This window comes from Sminthopsis crassicaudata, chromosome 2 (assembly GCF_048593235.1).
Source record: "Sminthopsis crassicaudata isolate SCR6 chromosome 2, ASM4859323v1, whole genome shotgun sequence".
NCBI lineage: Eukaryota > Metazoa > Chordata > Mammalia > Dasyuromorphia > Dasyuridae > Sminthopsis > Sminthopsis crassicaudata.
Genome location: NC_133618.1, coordinates 216,514,015 through 216,533,703, shown reverse-complemented (window position 1 = coordinate 216,533,703; position 19,689 = coordinate 216,514,015). Strand labels below are relative to the sequence as shown.

The following is a 19,689-nucleotide window of genomic DNA, read 5'->3' as shown; positions in this document are numbered from 1 at the left end:
TGAGAAAACAGAAATGAAATTTTTTTAAAGCAACTATCACTCCCATTGAATTTGCAAATTTAAAGTTCAATATTGTAAAAGCTATTTTTATTTTTTTTTTTAATTTAAATTTGCATTCTCCTCTGAAGATCGAGTCAGACATTTTGGGTTCTCCATACAGCACTCTATTTGCTGCCAACAGAATGCGAGACCCCTCCAGGAAACCGATCAGTCATTTGTGAGACCTCCACCCTGATGCCTAAAGCACCGTGATGTCACAGGAAGAGCTGTCTTTTGCTTTGGAAGACCCAGGAGTGGTAGCACAAGGTCACCAAGAAACTATTCCCATGAAACTACAAAAATAGCATGACTTCCTTCTCGAGAAACTTCAGTGATCCTTGGCCACACATCTGGGTCATTTAGCTGGAAATCCCAAACGCTATGTCATCCTTACAGGCCCACAGTTTCTTGGGAGTCACTTTACAATTAGGTTTCTCTAAGGTCTTCTAAGGGATACTTGTGGATGATTTATCTTGCAATCACAGATTTATAAATATTTTAAAATTAATTCGCAACCTCCAAATCATTTCCCTTTTGCAAATCTCTGGAGATAAGTGATTAGTAAAATGAATTCAGTTAGAGTTCTTTTTTATTCAGCAGTCAAAAGGAGATGGCTAACTCTCATTTTAAGAGCAAGGTAGTGCAGTGGATAGAGCAATGGGCCTATTCAGAAAGACCTGAGTTCAAATACAGCCCCAGATACCTTCTGGCTGTGTGATCTTGGGCAAGTCATTTAATCTCTGTGTGCCTCATTTTCTCAACTGCAAAACAGGGATAATGACGGCACAAGTCTCTCAGGTTTGTTATGAGGACCAAACGAAATAGTTGTAAAGTATGTAGTGCCGCATCTGGCAGCCAGTGCAAACATTGTTACGTGCATGTTAGCTGCTATTGTCCTGATTACTATTGTTATTATTGGGGTTCTGCGCTAGAAAGCCTAACACTGGACCTCCTCCTAGTTCTGCCCCTGACTTCTTAGACAGTAGAAGGCGCGCCCTCTGCTTTCCTAATTCCCCATCGGAGACAGGAGGATGAGATCCCTTTATCTTTTCCAATTCCCTACTGGCTCCATGAAGGTGACTTTTGCATGCTGAAATCAGTACAAACAGAGGGCGGTCTATCTGGCCTAAAGTGCCAGAGGCTCCTGAAGTACCCCTGCTCTGGGCCCATGCGGCTCTCACTGCTCTCCACCCTGTGCCCTAGTCCTGGGAAACAGAGCAGGGAACTCCAGGTCTTGCTAAGCCAGAGATCCCCAGGATGAATCAGAGACTTAAGAATAAGCAATGAATTGGAGGATGGGAGCTCAGGACATGGAGCATGCTCAGAACTGCTAACAAGGTTACAATTCGCTGGGGGGAGGGAGGGTATTACTGCACTTCAGGTCAGGGGCTGGAGGGGCCTCTTCCTGCAGATTAACGTGGCCAAGGACAAGCGCCTATCTCCTGTCTCTGCAGCAGCTGCAACTCCTCCTCAAGGCAACCCCCCCTAAGTCTCTGGCCCATCACAGAGTTCCACCTGGCACACAAGGGGACATGCAGAAGGCCAGATGCAGCCCCCCCCCAGCCTGTAAGAGACTGTCTGAAGCAGTAAGCCTTCAGAGGGATGAGAATAGGGGGCATATGTGCGTGAATGTGTGTGTGCGCGTGCACCAGAGAGCCCTGAGAGGGAGAAGACGAGCGCTGGGCTGGTTACCACGAGGAGACTGGGAGAGCCTGACCTCCCTGCCCAGGCCGCCCAGCACCAGGGGCCCCGCTGCCGGAAGTCTGAGCCGGGCGTCCTGGGGACTCGCCGCCGGGCAGCCAGCTGAAGGTCCAGGTCTGGGCCTCAGGGCCTCCTTCTGCCCCCTCTTATGCCACCTGGAGGACAGCGTCTATCTTAAGCCCCCTAGGAAGGAAATCTGGGGCAGGAGGAGGACGGCCCTCCCTTCTTGGTCACACATAAGTCCTGTGTGCATGTTACCTGCTCCCCCTGAGAGTCTCCCGAGGCTCTCTCTCCCCCCGTAATAATACCTTCGGTCTAGTGAGAGAGTAAGTTATGGGACAATTTTAATTTAAAAGTGAATTTAGTAAAACCCTCTTCATTTTAAAACATCAGAACAGACTTTGACTTTAAAAGCCTTTGAATAAATGGGTGTATTCAGCGTCACAAGGGCCTCCATGGGACCAGCTGTCTGAACCTGCACCCAGCTCCTGGCCTGGCAGGAGAGGACGGGCTTGTTGTGCTCTGGGGGTCATAAACACTAAGATGAGGTGATGGGGCCCTCCACACCCCGGCTGCCCGCCACAGCCCCAGCTGTCAAAGGAAAACGGCTCTGCAGGACGGTCTTGGCCGGAGCGGGGAAAGGCGGCACTGACCTGTTGATGAACTCTTCGTAGCAGGAATAGATGGCAGCGAGGCAGACTGCAACCAGGTTGGGCAGGACCCGGGGGTGGGGGCACTGCCCTGTGGGGCCATGCATGCTGGAAAAGAAGCAGAGAGCCGGGATGACGCAGCGTATCAGGGTGGGATGTGCTGAGAGACAGGCCCAGGCTCAGGGGGACCAACGAAGGCCGGAAATTCCCCTCGGTTTCACCCTCCCAAACCCCTTTTCTTGGGCTCGGGACATTCCAAGCCTGCATTTCCTGGGGCCAGCTGGCAACCCCTCACAGCGGGAGCTCTGACCTCAATGCCCTTCTTTTGGACACAGCTCTAAGGCTGTAATTTTAGAAAATTCACAAGCAGTTCGGCACAGAGCTAGACAGCCAGCTTTAGAGTCAGAAGAGCTGGGTTCCAGTCCTGCTTCTACTGAAAGAGCCTTTCGGGGCCCAGGCCACTAAGACATTATTAAGCTGTAGGTCTACATTTGGTAGCTTCCTCCTGGGGGTTCCCTGCACCAAAGGAACCACAGGCACAAGGGCAGTGACCGCAGCATGAGCTAAGTGCCGGAGCCCAGTTGTCCATTAGAGATTCTTTCAGAAAAACTGATTCCATTCGGGGTTAAGTAAAAAACTCTTGGATTCAGTTCCTCCAGAGGCTGAACCTAATTTTGGCTTCTCGTTCATTTAAGATCAACTTGTTGGTCAGAAGCAGGACAGATGGTGAGCTCAGCACTGGGATCCCCTGCCTCAGCTCCCTGCTGCCCTCCGGCATCTCCACCCGCTCTGCAGGACACAAGAAGAGCCCACTGTCTCCAGAGAGTGCACCTGCAGGGAGAGCCAGAGGCCACAGGAGCCAGGGGGATGGGGCGGGGGCAAAGGTCTCACCAACCTGTGAATAAACTTCTTCACCACCTCCATACCAGCATTCAGCTCATTCAAGGCAAGAATATACTCCTGAGTAAAGAGCCTCAGCCGTGGGCACTTCCCAAAATCCTGCAGAAAGGGGGAAAGGACATGCTAAGTAAGAAACAAGGTTAGCCCCGGGGGCTCAGCCAGGTAACGGCTCCAGGGTTAACACAGGCCCTTTGCTCCTCCCTCTCTCATCCCCTCCCCCAACTCCCAGGCAAATGAATTCATTTCTCTGACCCTCAATCTGGACACACAGGAAATACTTTCTAGCGGGCATATTAGTGACTGTAGTCAGGAAGTGTGATTGGGAGCCACAGTGACAGTTATACCCAGAAAAGAAAAAGAAGAAACATCCCCTGACACCGCCCCCCCCCCCAAGATAGGGAGTCCTGCACTCTATGCTCCAGGCTTCCATCCTTGACCAAAAAAAGAGGCAGAAATAGAATTCTTTCATTTCCGATTCAATTGAATTGGTTCAATTAATCGCCAGATAGAAATGCCATATAACCAGAAAAGAACGTCTTTTATCAGAGTTGGGTATTTTTTGCTATTCAATTAAGAATATATTTATTCCAATTATGTCTCAATGAGTCTTCCACATTTTAAGCTATCCTAATTTTAATTCTTTCATTCTAACTAGTATGTAGAAATCTTGAATAATAAAATTTAAAATAAATAAAAATAATAATTTTTTTTAATTTCCAAAAGTTAAATTTTGTAGAATTGTTTTTTTTTTTTTAAATGTCAATAACGGCGTGATGAATAATCCTCAGGCACCTGCAATTCCCATATATTTTATAAAAGGAGTTGTGTGCCCTTAAACAAAATGGAATCTCTCGGCTAGTGATTTTCTTCTGCTATATCACATGCTAAGCAAATAAGAAAGCTAAAAGTTCATTTCTTGCAAGTGAGCCAGTAGGCATAGAAGAAGGCAATGAGGAAAATCACATTCTCTCAAAAGGTGTCAGAATATATACCAGTAAAGTGGCAGACAAAAGGGATTTCTGGCCAGTGACCAATTATCTCAGAATATCAGTGCTGGAAGGAACTCAGAAGTCATCTTGCCCAACCAAGTCTCTGAGCAAATAAATATTGCCTCTGAATCTGAATTGTACTGGCTTATCAACACTGGTGACTTAGGAGGTTTCCTAGACCCATGCCCTTGGACTCAGGGTAGATTAAGAAACACCTTAATTGTAGAGCAGCTAGGAATATAACGGGTGCTCCTAGCATCTTGAGGCTCTGTATCCTGACGCAGGAGAAGCAGCTGTTGTTGCTCCTGCCTCTTAAGAGATGGCAAATCTCTTGATCATATAAAAGCAACTGGATGAGATTCAGTATGATATAGGAGGACAAGCAACTGAGAAAGTCTATGTTCAAATCCTGGCTCTGCTATTTGCTATCTGTATAATATAAAGCAAGTCACTCAGCCCTCTAGGCCAGTTCCTTTATCTAGAAGGGGTTCCTAGGATCATAAATTCAGAGCTGGAAGGGTTGGCCTCTAAAGTTCCTTATGGCTCTGAAATCTAAAATCCTAAAGGATGGAGATGAGGAGAAGGGCCGAATATAGTCTCAGGAGCACCACTGTGTGTATAGTCATCCCAGGGGTGTTCCTTCTGGTTTAGGCTAGCCTCGGATATTCAGAGGACCAAGAGCCCAAGGGACCTTCATCAGCATCAACAGGGGATCAGAATTAGTCTGTAAATTTTGACCTGGAACCTTTGGGTTGTGGTGAATGCTACAGACAAACAGCTTAGGGGAGAATTAGCAGAGTATGGAAAAGGACTCATTACAAAGTGTAAAAGAAGAATTGTGTGTGTAAAAAGGAAATGATGTCTTGAGAGGGAGCCATTTGCAGCAGGTCATGTGTGTGAGTGGGTGGGAGAGGGAGAGGAAGAGGTGGGCATGGTGCATGTGACTGAGAGTAAATTGAAAGGAGAAAAAATGAGGAAGGGAGGGAGAGAGACAGAGACACTGGGGCACGCGAAGGATAGAAGGAGAGAGACAGATAGAGAGAGAGACAGAGACAGAGAGAAAGAAGCCTCAAAGCAGGTGACAGAAATCAGTGAGAGGAACAGGAAAGGCAGGCATTAAGGAAAGGGGCATCCTCAACAGCAACAGGAGGCTTATTCCAACTTCAATTTCTGTTAGTTAGCTTGGGCTCATGGCCCTTGACCACTGGCAGCTCCCTCTTTAGAACACTAAGAGTGCTGTTACTGATAAACACAAGAAGACCAGTGGACTTTCATTCAAGACTGGCATTCTTACTGACTGGTGCTTGCTCACCAGTGGGAAGCTCCAGAAATAGAGAGGGAAAGTTGGATACTTAGTCTAGGCTCAAAGACAAGTATGGGGGAAGAAAACATACTAGAGTATGGCAAGCTGAACTGTCTCTTTTTTTTGATAGAGGGAAGAGGAATAAGGGGAGAAAAAGAGGGAATACAGGGACATTTTGTAAAATGTTCAAATAAATGAACAACTTGTTCCTTTGAAAACAACACAAAACACATAAGACTTTGAGCAGATCTTTTCCCTTAGAGGCAGCATTATATAGTGAACGGTGCATGGAACTTGTAGTGTGGAAAGAGCCAGTTTGAATCCCACCTCAGCAACTTCATAGCTATGTGATTTATCACAAAGTCTCTAGAGTCTCAGTTCCCTCATCTATAAAATAAAGGATTCAGATAAAAATGGGTGCTCTTCTGTGGTTCTTTTCAGTTTTAAATGTTTTAATACTATAACCTTAGTGCTCGGGACTATTCCTGGACTGTGGACTTTAGGGCCTACAGATTCAGTCTGTCTAAAAAGGGGGGGGGGGGGCTTTTATATTCATTTGCTGCACTGAGATGACAAGACATCCACTGATGACTATACAGGCTAGACATATGGCATAAATAGACATAGCTACTCTTCTTAAACCAATTAGAGTCATCAAGAGAGATGAAGATGATTAGGGGAAAGATTTAAAGCTAGAAGAGGCCATGTAGTCCAGCCAGCCCCTTTGTTTTAGACAAAAGGAAATAGAAATCTAAGAGAAATTAGATGGCTTGCTCAAGGTCATACAGATAGACAGATTTTTGAACCCAGCACCTCCAACTCCAAATCCAGCGTTTTTCAAGTACACAGTGCTGCAATGGCAATAGCTACAATTAAGTAAGGTTCTGTCAGAGAGTGAGGGGCCACACAGGCCAGATCGTGGTCAGCTAACTCTTCTACATGTCCTCATATTACTCTGTAAGGAAAAAAATGGAGATACTTTTCTCTGAGGTAAACTACTATTACTATAGCTACATTTCAGAAAGATTCATTGTTATGCTTTTAAAATGTAATTTCAATTCTCAAAGGACAGATACACTTTACAAAAGCCCAGCATCTTTCAAGTCACAGAGAGCAGTATCTCCTGGGACTACCAGCAGCCTAGGGGACACACTTTGAGAACCTTTACACTAGGTGATCTATTTATCTCTTTTGGTTTCATGACTTTATGGATACAGATTCCTTAGTACCAGGTCACAGTTTGCTACCAGTAAGGAAGGGAAATCAAGTGAAGCTACTTTACAATAGGTTCTTTGTGCTGTAGAGTAAAATGAGTATTTGGATAGGAAATTCCCCAAGAAAAAGCAAAGTATCCAATCTTCACCAGCTCACATGCGACCACACAAATTCGGAAGCTACCTGCCATGATGGTCCATTTTCAGGTAGCAAATGACTAGCTCCAGAAACATTTCCATTTCCATGAAATTAACCACAAACAAGCAGGCATAAAGATGTTAAGGCTGACAAACTTCTGGTATCCTTTCTTTTAAGTCTGAGGTGTAGTTTACTGGGTTTTCTCTAAATACAGCGTCCCACTTCCTGTGTTTGACTGTTCTTTACATAGGTTTGTGCCCCTTGCACTGAATAGACTCTCCTTGTACCGCCACCTTATAGAACTATCAGCTTTATCAAGGGCCGTCCTTTACATGAAAAATATTATCATCTTATCCATGGCTAGGCCACTCTCCTTGGGAAATTTATGTATTTTGTATTGATTTTATCCATGTTCGTGATATTCCAACTCTGTAACACACTAAAAGAGAATGCACAGTTTTTGTCACTGAATCTAGCACAGTTCCTCAAACATTGTAGGGTTCTCAGAAATGACTGCTGGATGAAGTCTAAAATGACCTATTTCTCAACTCCAGGATATTTACAGAATACTCAAAAAGACATGCTTTGGGAGAAGGGGCAGATAGGCTAAATCCATGTCTACCGCAGTAAAATCAACAAGTCAGGATGAGGAAAAGCCCCTTTAAATAAGCAATATATATGTCCTCTAGACTCCAGCCATGACTCAGAAAAGGTGTGGCTGCCAGCTCACACAGTGTCCATATGAGGACAAATGATTTTCTAGTTAACAAACATCCCCTGTTCCCTAGAAGACCAGAAGCTTAATGGCCCAGCCCTGCTCTGCCCTGCCCTGCTCTTTAGCCTCTTCCTGAGCACACTCAAACTCAAAGTGACGCAAAAATCCAGTACAATCGCAACTCCCTGTCAGCCTCTGAGGGAAGCAACCCTGGTGACCAAGCTGCCTTTTCTTTTCAGATGAATTTCTCCCACACTAAGTTTTGAGGCATCTCAACAAATCAGCCTTTCTTAAGCACCTACTCTGCACAAGGCTCCCTGATCAAATAAGTCACAGGGGCATTTTTATTTAGCAGCTCTTTTGGAGTAGGGAGCAGTTCCAGCCCCAGGGGCTAAAGTGTTCAGCCCAAGTGTAAAGATGGTGAAAGAAGCCAGAGGGAAAAAAGAGCCTTGTAGAAGAGCTTTTGCACAGAGAATAACACCACCCAAAAATTATAGAGCATGATGAATTTTGCAGAAGAGCTTCACATACATTATCTCATTTGAGCTTCTTGATGACCCTGAAAGAGGCATAATTATAATCCCCATTTTATAGATAAATATTAGATAAGGAAATTGAAGTTCAGAAAGCTTAAGCAATCAACCCAGAGTCACACTGCTATTGAGGGCTGGCAGCAGAATTCAAACCCAGGCCTTCCTGCCTATCCACCATGTGTCAGTGTTGCTTTTCAGCTACTAACATCTTGCAACCCATTCAGACCTTTAAGACTTGACAGTAGGGCCCAATTTACACATCAAATTCTTCTTGCAAGTCAGACACCTGCCTCTATGTATCAGTTGCATTTCTTCTTGGAGAAAAACTGTTTTGCCTTGGCCATTGGGTATTCCTGTGTTATGAGGCAACCTGCCTGGTTCTTCCTCTTACAAACAGAAATTGAGCCCTTGGTTCTATCATTTATGGCCTCAAAATTCAGTTACCAGGTGGCTGCAAATTTTTGTCTTAGATAGGGTTCCAAATTGAGCTGTTTCAGCTTTAAAAAAAATCACAGCCAGTTGATGCTGCCTTTTCCCAAAGGCAGATCCATGACAAGGCCTGGACTTGCAGCTGACCCGTGTTCTGGTGAGCGAGAGGCCTGCTTCCTCACTGCTTGTCCCTCAATGTACTCCCGGGGGACTGGTTCTCCTTAACTGCACAGGTGGGAGATGGGGGCATTCAGCAGCAATTCCAGGGAAGACAGTACTTGTGATCAGCCCCCCCACAGCATGTAAGCAGAGGCAGTGGTCATCTCTGAGCTTCCAAAAACCTGTTAGCCCCACTTGCCCTGCCTGTTAGCTTCCTAGGCGCTTAGGGGCAGCTGTGCTGATTGTGGAACTTTGGCTCTTTCATTTGGGGGCTAACGTTCTCTTTGAGGCTAGGGGGTCCTGTTTCAATGGCCCAGGGAAACACCAAAACGGACCCATTCCCTGAGGGAATGAGACATAAAGCAGCTACGTTTTACAAGGGAGAAGAATCTGGGCAAAGAATTATGCAGTAGAAGGTGCTGATCTGGAAGAGGGTGGCAGTGAAGAAATTGAACAGTAATCTTACTATGGGGTTACCAGACACGTGATGAAGCAAAAAAGTAAAAGGTGAGAAGGGGATGGAAAGAGAACCTTGGAAAGAGGACACGTCTTTTGGGTTAAAAAAAAGAAAAAGAAAAAAAAATGCATGGGGTTTAAATGACCAACAATCAACAGTGACAGGACAGCCAATTAACATACTCTTGGTCTACATTAACAGAAGTCTAGTGTGTGGAGTGAGAGCCACTCCCTAGACCCTGAAGTGCTCTGACCTTGCTAGAGCACATTTAGAGTATTGTATTAAGTTCTGGGCGACGTATTTTGGAAAGGATATCCAAAAAATGGAATATCTCCAGGAAAAGGGCAGACAGGATGGTGAGGGGGCTGGAAACTATGCCAAGTAAAGATCTACTGGATGAAGTGGTAATGTTCAGACCTGGTAAAAAAAAACTTGGTATGGGTGACTGAGTGGGAGGAAAGGGGATTAGCGCAGAATAGATATCTTCAAATATATGAATATATTTGTCATGTAAAAGAGGATTTAGACTTTCTCTACTTACACTTAATGCACAGAGCTTAAAGCAACAAAACTATGGAAGGCAATTTTCAGGTCAACATAAGGAAAAAACTTTTTAAAAATGAGAGCAGATCAAGAATGGAAGATGTTGCCTCTAAAGACGGGGAGCTCTTCTATCTAAAACCTCAGCAAGCATCATATGTAATAGGGATGAACTAGAAGCATTCCCAATAACATGAGAGCTGAAACAAGGCTGCCCATTCTCAACATTGCTATTCAATATTGCATTAAAAATGTGAGCTTTAGCAATAAGAAAAGAAAAAAAATCCTTATTAGAGTAGGTAATAAAGAAACAAAACTATCACTCTTTGCAGATGATATGATGGTATGTTTAGAGAAGCTTAGTTAATCAACTAAAAAACTACTAGAAACAATTAACAACTTGAGCAAAGTTTCAGGATACAAAATAAATCCATATAAATCATCAGCATTTCCATATGTTACCAACAAAGTCCAGAAACAGAATTGAATTTAAATTGATTGTAGAGAATATATTTGGGAATATACCTGCTAAGACAAAGACAAGAACTATATGAACACAATTACAAAACACTTTCCACACAAATATAGCTGGATCCAAACAACGGAAGAATATCAAGTGCTCATGGATAGGCTGAGCTAATATAATAAAAATGACAATTCTACCTAAATTAATCTACTTATTCAGTGCCATACCAATAAAACTGCCAAGAAACTACTTTACAGAGCTAGAAAAAATAAAAGACAGGGAGCTACCTCTCCCCAGAATTGCATAGAGAGGGCAATTCTTGAACTTGGGCCATCGTTTCTGAATTAGTTGAGAAGTGGTTCTGTGTAACCTGTAGGGTTCCTTCTAGTTCTAAGTCTATGAGTTTATAACATATAATTATATAAGTTTAAGGAGAGAGAGAGGAGCCAACCACGAATCCAAGTTTAAGTTGGATTGAGGATGATGGTCAGGAAAACTGTGACTTCTAACAGTGAGCCTAGCTAGAAGAAGGGGCCATAGGAGAAATGACTTCCACTAGAGTACTCGGATTCATTCATTTTGTTCCTTGCTTGTTCCTTACCACCATCACAAAAAAAGCAGGGTGAAGGATAGGGGTATAAAAGAGACCTTTGGAAAGGATATCCACCCAAGAGATTCACCTTCACCACTGCATACACCTGCTTCCTAAAACAATCTAACAGCCTCCAGGACTCGTACTGCCCCAGTTAAAGGAATTTCTATTTCAAAGGAAAGAGTCCTGAATTTGTGAAAGAAAGAGTGCCAATCCACTCAACACCAACTACAGAACAGTGTACAATGAATTTCAATACAGTGAGCTGATGCTGTTACTGCTCTGACTTTGCTTGGGATAGGTAACCAGCTTTTTTCAAATGGCTGCCCAAACTAGAATAATATGATTCTTTCTTTAAAGATGCAGCTGTCAGCCTATTGCCCAGTGTTGCAGGCAGGATATTACCCACCTGGGTTTGGGGATAACAAGCATCACCTCCAGAAGCAACCAGCTTCCCATACCTCCCATTTACCTGGTAAGAACCTACCATGTTGTGTTTGAGGATTCTCTGAACCACCGGTGTGAACACTTCTATGACCACCATGGATCGAGGGCGTTCTCTGCAGTGCTGTAGAAAGGAAAATATAGTTAAGCACAGCTAAGGAACCTGGTAAATAAAGAGCAACCCAGTGCCATGTTCTCGTGAGAAAGAGAAAGTCATTGATACACAGAAGAGGCTGGATTACAATAATGAGACCGCTGTGCTACTCCCAACCCCAGCTTAGCTTCTGGATCAGGGAAAGTAGCCTGGAGGACACTGGATGTCATTTATCCCTCTGCATCTTCTAGTCCGGCTATGACTCTGAGGGGTATGTCTGACTGCTAAAGACCCACTAAGACCCTTGCCATCCCTTTAAGTATTATTCTCCCATGAATAGTAGTGGGGATAGTCTGGGGAAAATTCCCCATGCTGGGTGAAAGTGATGTTCATCTCAGGAGGCAGATGTGCTCTTATGCAGGATTGTGTGTGTGTGTCTCTCTTCTCTACTTCTTTCCCAAAATTTTCTCCTCATTCCACTCCTAGCTCCAAAAGGGAAAATGGGACTATGTCCTCATAATTCTTTCATGGCTTATTTGAAAAGTGAAAGAAACATAGCTGAAGAGTCAAAGGGCAAAGAAGCACACCCCATGCATAAAGCTGGGGTGGGATGAGGGGGAAGAGACCCATGGCTGGGAATGAATCCTTTCCAAATATCAGAATGTCTGCTTTTTTTAATGTCTGCTTTTATGTGAAATGAAGAAATTAGAAGGGAAGGGGGTTATCTGTAGTATGTTCCCTTCTACAGCTTTGTAAGAGAAAGTGCCACAAATTTAAGTTTAGATTAAATGAATGCAGAGCTGACTTTTCTTAAGGAAGCCTGACGAGGCAGTCTCTAGAAGCTACATGCTTTGCAATATCACAATCACAGAAGGGTCAATGCAGCATCCTTGCCTTCTCCCCAAGATTTTAACGCCGACCAAGGGTTTGATCTACAAAAAAACGCCAGGTTTGCCTTTGACACTACCAAGACTGTTAAGTTAAATTATGGAACTAGAGCAGGGGTCAAAATACTTTAAAAAAAAACAAAAGCCATTTTTAGCTCACAAGTCATAAGAAACCAAATGGCAGGCCCTGTTTGGGTCTTAGTTTGTTGTAGTTCATTGATTCTTGAACTAGTGCAATTAAAAAGCAACTAGAAAGCCTGTAACATGTTTCCATGTACTTAGAAAGGTGCACAAGCATACATATGAACAAAGACAAAAATGGAAGCAACCATAAACATACCCAGGCATATCCATACATGTATAAGTGTAATCAGATACTTTTGCTGCCCTGCATAACACACACACACACACACACACACACACACACACACACACACAGAGTGGCTGTAAGATTACAACATGTGTCATAAAAAGCTAGTGTTGTTAGCTATTCCTGTGTTCTGTAACATTACTATGCATGCTTCTGCAGAAAAAGTCTTGCTTATGAAAAAAGGCAAAGTTGTGACAACTGAGACAGAAGATCCAAAGTCACCGTCTAAAAAATGCTTTCTTGGAAGCTGCTTACTTACCTATGAAAGAAAAGACCTTTCTTTAACATTCAAAATGTCCATTTCTATAATGAAACAAAAGAACAAACCCCCTCATCCCCACCCAACCTCTGTCCTAGCTCCATATTATAATTTTTCCCCAACACAAAGAAACCACAAACCCTTTACCTATAGCAATACTTTGGTTACCACAATGTCCTTCTACTATCTGTACTGGGATTTCTTAAGAGCCATCTCACTAGGGTTTCAAGGCCAGACTTTGATGCATGGAATAGGAAGTGCATTTTGCTAAGTGACACATAGTATTTAGCCACTATGAGTTCCCAATCCACCTTAACTGTTGCTTATCTGTATGTGGATTATCCATGGAAAACATTTAAATTTCCCCTGATGTCTGGCTGCTCATAAGTTCAGGCAAGTTTGCACTCAGGGATGGCAAATTCCCTTTATAAATAAATGGCACCCAATTTCATACTGAAGGAAGGTCTGCCTATCAAAAGATCTTTCTCCTATCTCACAATAGATATGTAATGGAGTCCAAAGCCAAACATAACACTAGTTACTCTGCTTGTGTTTGCATCTCTGAGTCTGTTTAATGGACAGGTAACAGTAATCACTGAGGAGAATGCATTCATTCACTCACTGATCCAATGCATGCTTCCTGAATAAGGGCCATGTTTGGGTTGATGTACATGATGGCCAGGATTAGTTAGATACTTTGATCTATGATGTGTGTATGAGGCACAAACACAGGGACAGGAAGCTCCCAAACCAGAAAGATTTCAGAAATTGAATCTTTTCAGGTACCTTGCAGAAAAATTCACAGAGGTCAGGCGGGGGGTGATTGTTTTCCAGCAAAGGAGCAATTGCCTGAAAAATAATGAACAGAGATATTTCAGTTTGACCCCTCAATAAGAATGTAGATATAGCAGTAATTTTCTTCTGAGAAAAAATATGGTCCCCCTGGCAACAGAAAGGTGGAAAAAAGAACCCTGTCTCTGCATTTTGAGGCACAAAGCTGATTATCACAGAGTTATCTTAAAGATGTCAAACTTGATTAGTCGGGGGAAGGGAGAGGGTCTAAGTATAGCCCAACAAGATTGAAATGTAATGAGGAAAAGTTTAACCAAACAAAAATGTAATAAAATATAATGTTAATCTGTGCTTTTCTGAGGCCAAATGTGGTCCATTATAGAGAATATGACATCACTATCTTAGAACACGGAACTGAGGATTTGGAAACTGGAATTCTAGTACAAGTTCTACTACTTATTATCTGTATGATCTTGATCAAATCATTTAATGTCCCTCAATCTAAAGATTTTCATCTGTGAAATGGAAGTGATAATACCTGCCCTTTTGTCCTCACAATAATGTGATAAGAAGCTAATGAAAGAATGGATATATTAAGTACTTTAAGAACCATATTTGTATGTGAGGGATTTAGAGGAGATAAAATAGTTCAAAAAGAGAAGACCTAGGAGTTATTCCATATGCATTAACAATATAACATAGCAACAACTTCAGCACCAAACAACCCCCCATAAGAAGAAAAAAGGAAGGAGGAGGAGGAGGAAAAAGAGGAGAAAGAAGGAAGGAAGGAAGGAAGGAAGGAAGGAAGGAAGGAAGGAAGGAAGGAAGGAAGGAAGGAAGGAAGGAAGGAAGGAAGGAAGGAAGGAAGGAAGGAAGGAAGGAAGGAAGGAAGGAAGGAAGGAAGGAAGGAAGGAAGGAAGGAAGGAAGGAAGGAAGGAAGGAAGGAAGGAAGGAAGGAAGAGAAAACTCAATCTTGGACTGAACTGAGAGAGGAGAAATGTTTAGAAGGGGGAAAATAATAATTCTAGTGTATTCTCCCAACTACATCTGGAATATATTATTCAGTTCTGGGTATTTTATTTTAAAAGGAAAGTTAGCAAGTTATAACATATTTACAAGAAGGCAATATGTTTGGTAAGAGAGCTAGTTGAGGAAACTAGGGCTGTGTAACCTGGAGAAGACAATACATGGACATGATCAAAATCTTTAAATATGCAAAGGGATAACTTGTGGAAGAAGTATTAGTTATATTCTGCCTGAACCTATGGGGCAAAACTAGGAGTAATGAGTAAATAGAAGCTCCAGAGGCAGATTTCAGTTCAACATAAAAAAAAAAAAAAGTTAGGAATTTAGTGGCAAAGAAATCATTGGATGAATCTGTATTATACTAAATAATCTAGAATGTGCCAATAATTCACAGTATCAAGGAATCTCAGAATTGCATGAGATCATCAAAGTCATCTGGTCCAACTTCTACCAAAACAGTGATCTTAAAAACATCCCATAACTCTCTGTCTAGACCCTAAGTCAATACCTCCAGTGACAGAAACTCACTGCATTCCAAAGAAGCTCATTCCTCTTTTTAAAAAGCTTATTCTAATGGAATTTTATTTCGATTGATTGATTAAAATTTAACAAATATTTGAAACTTGATATTTGGTATGAGACTGTCATTAGATTGTGAGCTCTTTAGGATGAGACTGCCCTTTATCTTTTTGTTGTATCTGTGGTCTTTAGTACAGGAGCTAGCATACCTTAAATACTTATTAAATATTTTTAACTGACTGACTGGTAAGTGCTGTAAGGAATACAAAGCTGAATAAGGCAGTCTGTACCCTCAAGGAACTTGTACTTAATTACAAGAAATAAAACAGGCACATAGTAAGGTAAAGTATCTTAAGAAAGGAACAAAGGACTTTGGGGTTGAGAAGAAAAAGACCTTGTATCCAGGTGGACAGCTTTAGCTATGTGATCTCTCCAGGGCTGGTAACTGTTTACCAATACCAAAATGCCTCAGTTTCCTTATCTTTTTAAAGAAGAGATTTAATGATCTCTAAAGACTCTTCTAGCACTAACATTTTCAATGCCCAATAACTCTCCAATTTTCAATTTATTCACCTGCAAAATAAAGATAATACTTAGTCTATCTACTTCACATAGGATACAATGAGGATATCATTCCTCTTTTTTTTAAAAATAACTCTAATTGTTAGGAAGATGCTTGTGAGGAAGCTTTAAATTATGAATTTTCATTGTTATATGACACCTTGCCAAAATGAGACCTGTGCCAGTAAAAAGAGTGAGAGGGAGGATAGGTGAGTGCTCAAAGCTTCCAGGTTAGATAACCAGCTAGAGATTAAAAACTTGTTTTTACTTTAGCCCTGTGGATAATGGAGGGGAAGGGAGAACACTTGCAGACATCAAGGGAATAATCTCAATATAACAAGGTCTCCTATCTGTGAGGCACTTAAAAAGAGCACCTACAAAGGTATTGCTTTTCTGGATTCTCATAACAATCTTGTGAAGGAGAGAGGTTAGGAGTCATCATCATTTCACAGATCATCCCCATTTTCAGAAACTTACTCAAATGAACTGGCTTGTTCAAGTCCACATAGATAATTAGTTGTGAACCCAAGGTCTCACCCAGTTCTCATAAAGGTCTTTCCATTATACATTATTCTATTAAATCCCACACAGCACATTACCATGTGGGGGTATTGTGTGCCAACAAAAAGAACCCTGCATTTTGAGGATGCAGGCTGGAATCCTGGTGTGGTTACTTACCAAGCTGTGTGACCTTTGACAAGTTTCAGTTAATCATCCTGGGCCTTCATTTCCCCATCAATAAAATCAGAGGGTTGGACTTGATCTAAAAAGAACCTTTCCAGCTCTAAACCTTTGGTCTTATGGGCCTTGTGAATTTCAAATACCCAAAACAGATGCAAATGAAAAATTGGTCAGGATCCTTGCTGTCTTTTGAATTAGGGCTACTCTTCATTCTCATTTTCCTTTCCTCTGTCATTGTTATTAGGTAAAAGATGAAATTAAATCAAATGAAAGGACAAGTCTAAAACACACCTCTTAAATGCCAGGAACTTAAGGACGCTGAGATCCCTGCCTGCAAGGGACTTACAACAGAACAGAGAAGCGGAGATCGCGCTGGATTGTTCCTCAGAGGGTGTGGGTCGATGTCTGAACGACTACAGGGAACAGAGTTCCTACCTTTTCTAGAGCACCAGTAATCTGTGCACACAATTTCTTTGAGAATCAGTAACTACATAACATTTTTGTATAAGTTTAAGTAGAGAAAGACAGAAAAATGATGACAGGGTCAATAATTAGCAAGCGCCTGAGCTTACTTTCAGTCTTTAAAACTGGTCTTACTTGGGAGGAATCTTTATAGGTTTTTCCTTATACCTGTGATAACATAAAACATATGCTAATGAGGAAAACACCTTGCACAGGGAATCGGGAAACCAGGGTTCAGTTCTGGGCTATGCTATGGATGTATTAGTAAATCACTTTCCCCCTCGGTAAAATGAAGGACGGGAGAGAGGCACATTGCCTTCAGGTCCTTTCCAGTTTATGAATTCATGATTCTATCAAGTGCCTAACTTTCGTTAAAGTTCAAGTCCCTTTCCTTCTCTGTTGCTAGGCAACCCCAGGCAGGCAGAACAGCAAACAAAGGGAGGAATTGGACCTGCTGATGTGCTATTGATTTTCTGCTGCAGTCTCTGGTGATAATTCCTAACATGGCCTCAACTGAGGTCTGCAGACTTGATCAAACTAAGCTGCCAGAGTTCTCTGGAGGAGTCACTGGGGACTAGGTTTCCCTTCCCGCCCCACACTCAATTCCTGCCAAGACCCCACGCAGCAGTCACGTGCTGTGAACACAACTAGCAGGTGCCCTTCTAAGGAGTCAGAACCACTGGAATTCCCCCCTCCTGGTCACCAAGGTCACAACCGGAAGCCCACACGTGACTTTTCGAGAGCAAAGGCTTCCAAGAGGACAAGTGGCATCTGGCCGGTGCCACAAAAAGAAACCTCTAGCTTTGGAAACACGTGAGATCAGAGATTTAGAGTAGAACGGTCTGACCCTGTCATTTCACCGATGGGAAACCTGAAACCCGCAGAAGTCTGTGAAGGACCGGGACCGCTCCCGATCTGCCGATCCACCGGGTCAAACGGGCAGAAGCGAAAGGAGCCCCAGAGACGGGCCTCTGGAGGCCGAGATCAGTAACACCTATTTCTCCCGGAGCTACCCTGGGGAAGGCTCTGAGGAAGGGCGGCTGGGCACGGGAGGCCCGAAGGAGCGCTGGCCAGGAAAAGCCTCGAAGGGCCCAGACACCCTCCTCAGAGCTGCAACATGCCCCCTGTGGGGGCCCTGGCCCAGGGGCTGGGCTCCGTTTGTCAAGGCCTCTGCCAAGAGAGAAAGCTGAGAAGGGGCAGGCGCACAGGCCCTTGAGAGCACCATGGGCTCTTGCTGGAGCCCCGATACCAGGGTGCTGGGGATTTGGTGCAATTCACACGCCCCATGGGAGGCGCGTCTCACAGTCTAAAATGGTCCAGAAAGAAATCTGACTATGGCATCCCAGGAACGAACTAGAAAACCATGAAGAACTAGACTCAAGATCCTAGTAAAGTACTAGAAATTATTACTTTACTCCCGAAACCCACATCAATTAAGTCTAGGTTCTATTTATGGATCAATTAAGATCCTTTAGCTGCCTGATCCTCCTAGAAAGAAAAAGCTTTTCTCTCGGCTGCCTTCCTCGTGACTGAGCCAGTGCTGCCATCCTCGCCGTCTCCTTCCTGCCCTGCCCCACCTTGCAGAAGGCTAATCCACGTGTATCTGCCAGAACCTTTGGAGCTTAAGTTAGACTCGAGAAGAACTCAGGGCACTCAAGTGAGCTCCACTGCAGGTGGGGAAAATCTTCCACGAGGAAGCAAAGAAACCAGAAAGAAAGGCATTTTTACACAATTGACAAGGGGGCCCCCAATGCTCACCAAGGCCCAAGGAAAACAGAAAATACTTACCACAATAATGTTTTCATGCTCTTGAGCGGTCAAGTTAGTATTCTGAAGGATTGAATAAAGGGAAAAAAGCATTAGACAATTTTGCATTTATCACTCACAAGTACACAGATGTATGAAAAAGAGAATGAAGGAGGTTTAGAAGAAAACTGAAGATTCTGGGCTTAGAGTCTTTTGTTGTTGTTGCCCAGTTGTTTTTCAATTCTTCATAACCCCAGTTTGGGGTTTTCTTGGCAAAATTACTGGAGTGATTTGCCATTTTCTCCTCCAGCTCATTTTACAGACGAGGAAACTGAGAGAAATAACAAGTTTCTGTTTTGCATGACTTTCCTATAGTTCCAGGGCATATATAGTTCCATATAGTTTCAGGGTGGAGAAAACTCTTTTGAGGTGGTACTATGGAATTCTACAGTTCTATTTTCATTCAGGGACATTTGTAAAAGGGATAACTTTTTAAAAATTCATACTTTTTACTTAAAATCAGAAATTCATCAGTGTGGATATAACCTTATGTGACAAAGAAGGCAGCCCCTCTACACTGCAACATATGGTCTTTGAGAATCATTGTATCTAAACAATTTATCTCACCCTATGACCAAACCTGGTAATAAGATTCTGGAAATTAGGCTACTCTCATTAATCAAATTCATGAAGGCTTTCCAGTCTGTATGAATTCTATCAGCACAGTATTTGAGAACCATAGAGTTACCTTTTCATCATAATTTGAGAATCTAGTATTTATCTTCCCATCATGAGGAGGCATCAGAGTAGGACTTTAATTGATACCAACCCCTAAGTTGGTTTCCAAGAGTTTCAAAGCACTGATAGTTGTTATTTTGAAGTTAAAAACAAACTCAAGTTTTAAAAAAAACTCAACCCTCAACATCACCACTCCTTCACCCCAAATCTTGTTCACATTTCACAAGCATAGAAGGTCTTTTGATGTCAGAATCTGGCAGTCACTTTGAAGATTGAACTCCATC

The 19,689-nt window shown here is 42.8% G+C and overlaps 1 protein-coding gene across 2 annotated transcripts in view; it reads right to left on the bottom strand.

The window, feature by feature from the left end:
• CMIP (c-Maf inducing protein) overlaps positions 1–19,689 on the bottom strand; it is a 265,212-nt gene that overhangs the window by 33,428 nt on the left and 212,095 nt on the right. For both annotated transcript variants that reach the window (XM_074288223.1, XM_074288224.1), the window contains exons 5-9: positions 18,710–18,751; positions 13,667–13,729; positions 11,314–11,394; positions 3,286–3,389; positions 2,394–2,498 (exon numbers count right to left, since the gene is read on the bottom strand). In XM_074288223.1, the coding sequence (XP_074144324.1) occupies positions 2,394–2,498; positions 3,286–3,389; positions 11,314–11,394; positions 13,667–13,729; positions 18,710–18,751 (395 nt within the window). The remainder of the gene's footprint in view (positions 1–2,393; positions 2,499–3,285; positions 3,390–11,313; positions 11,395–13,666; positions 13,730–18,709; positions 18,752–19,689) is intronic.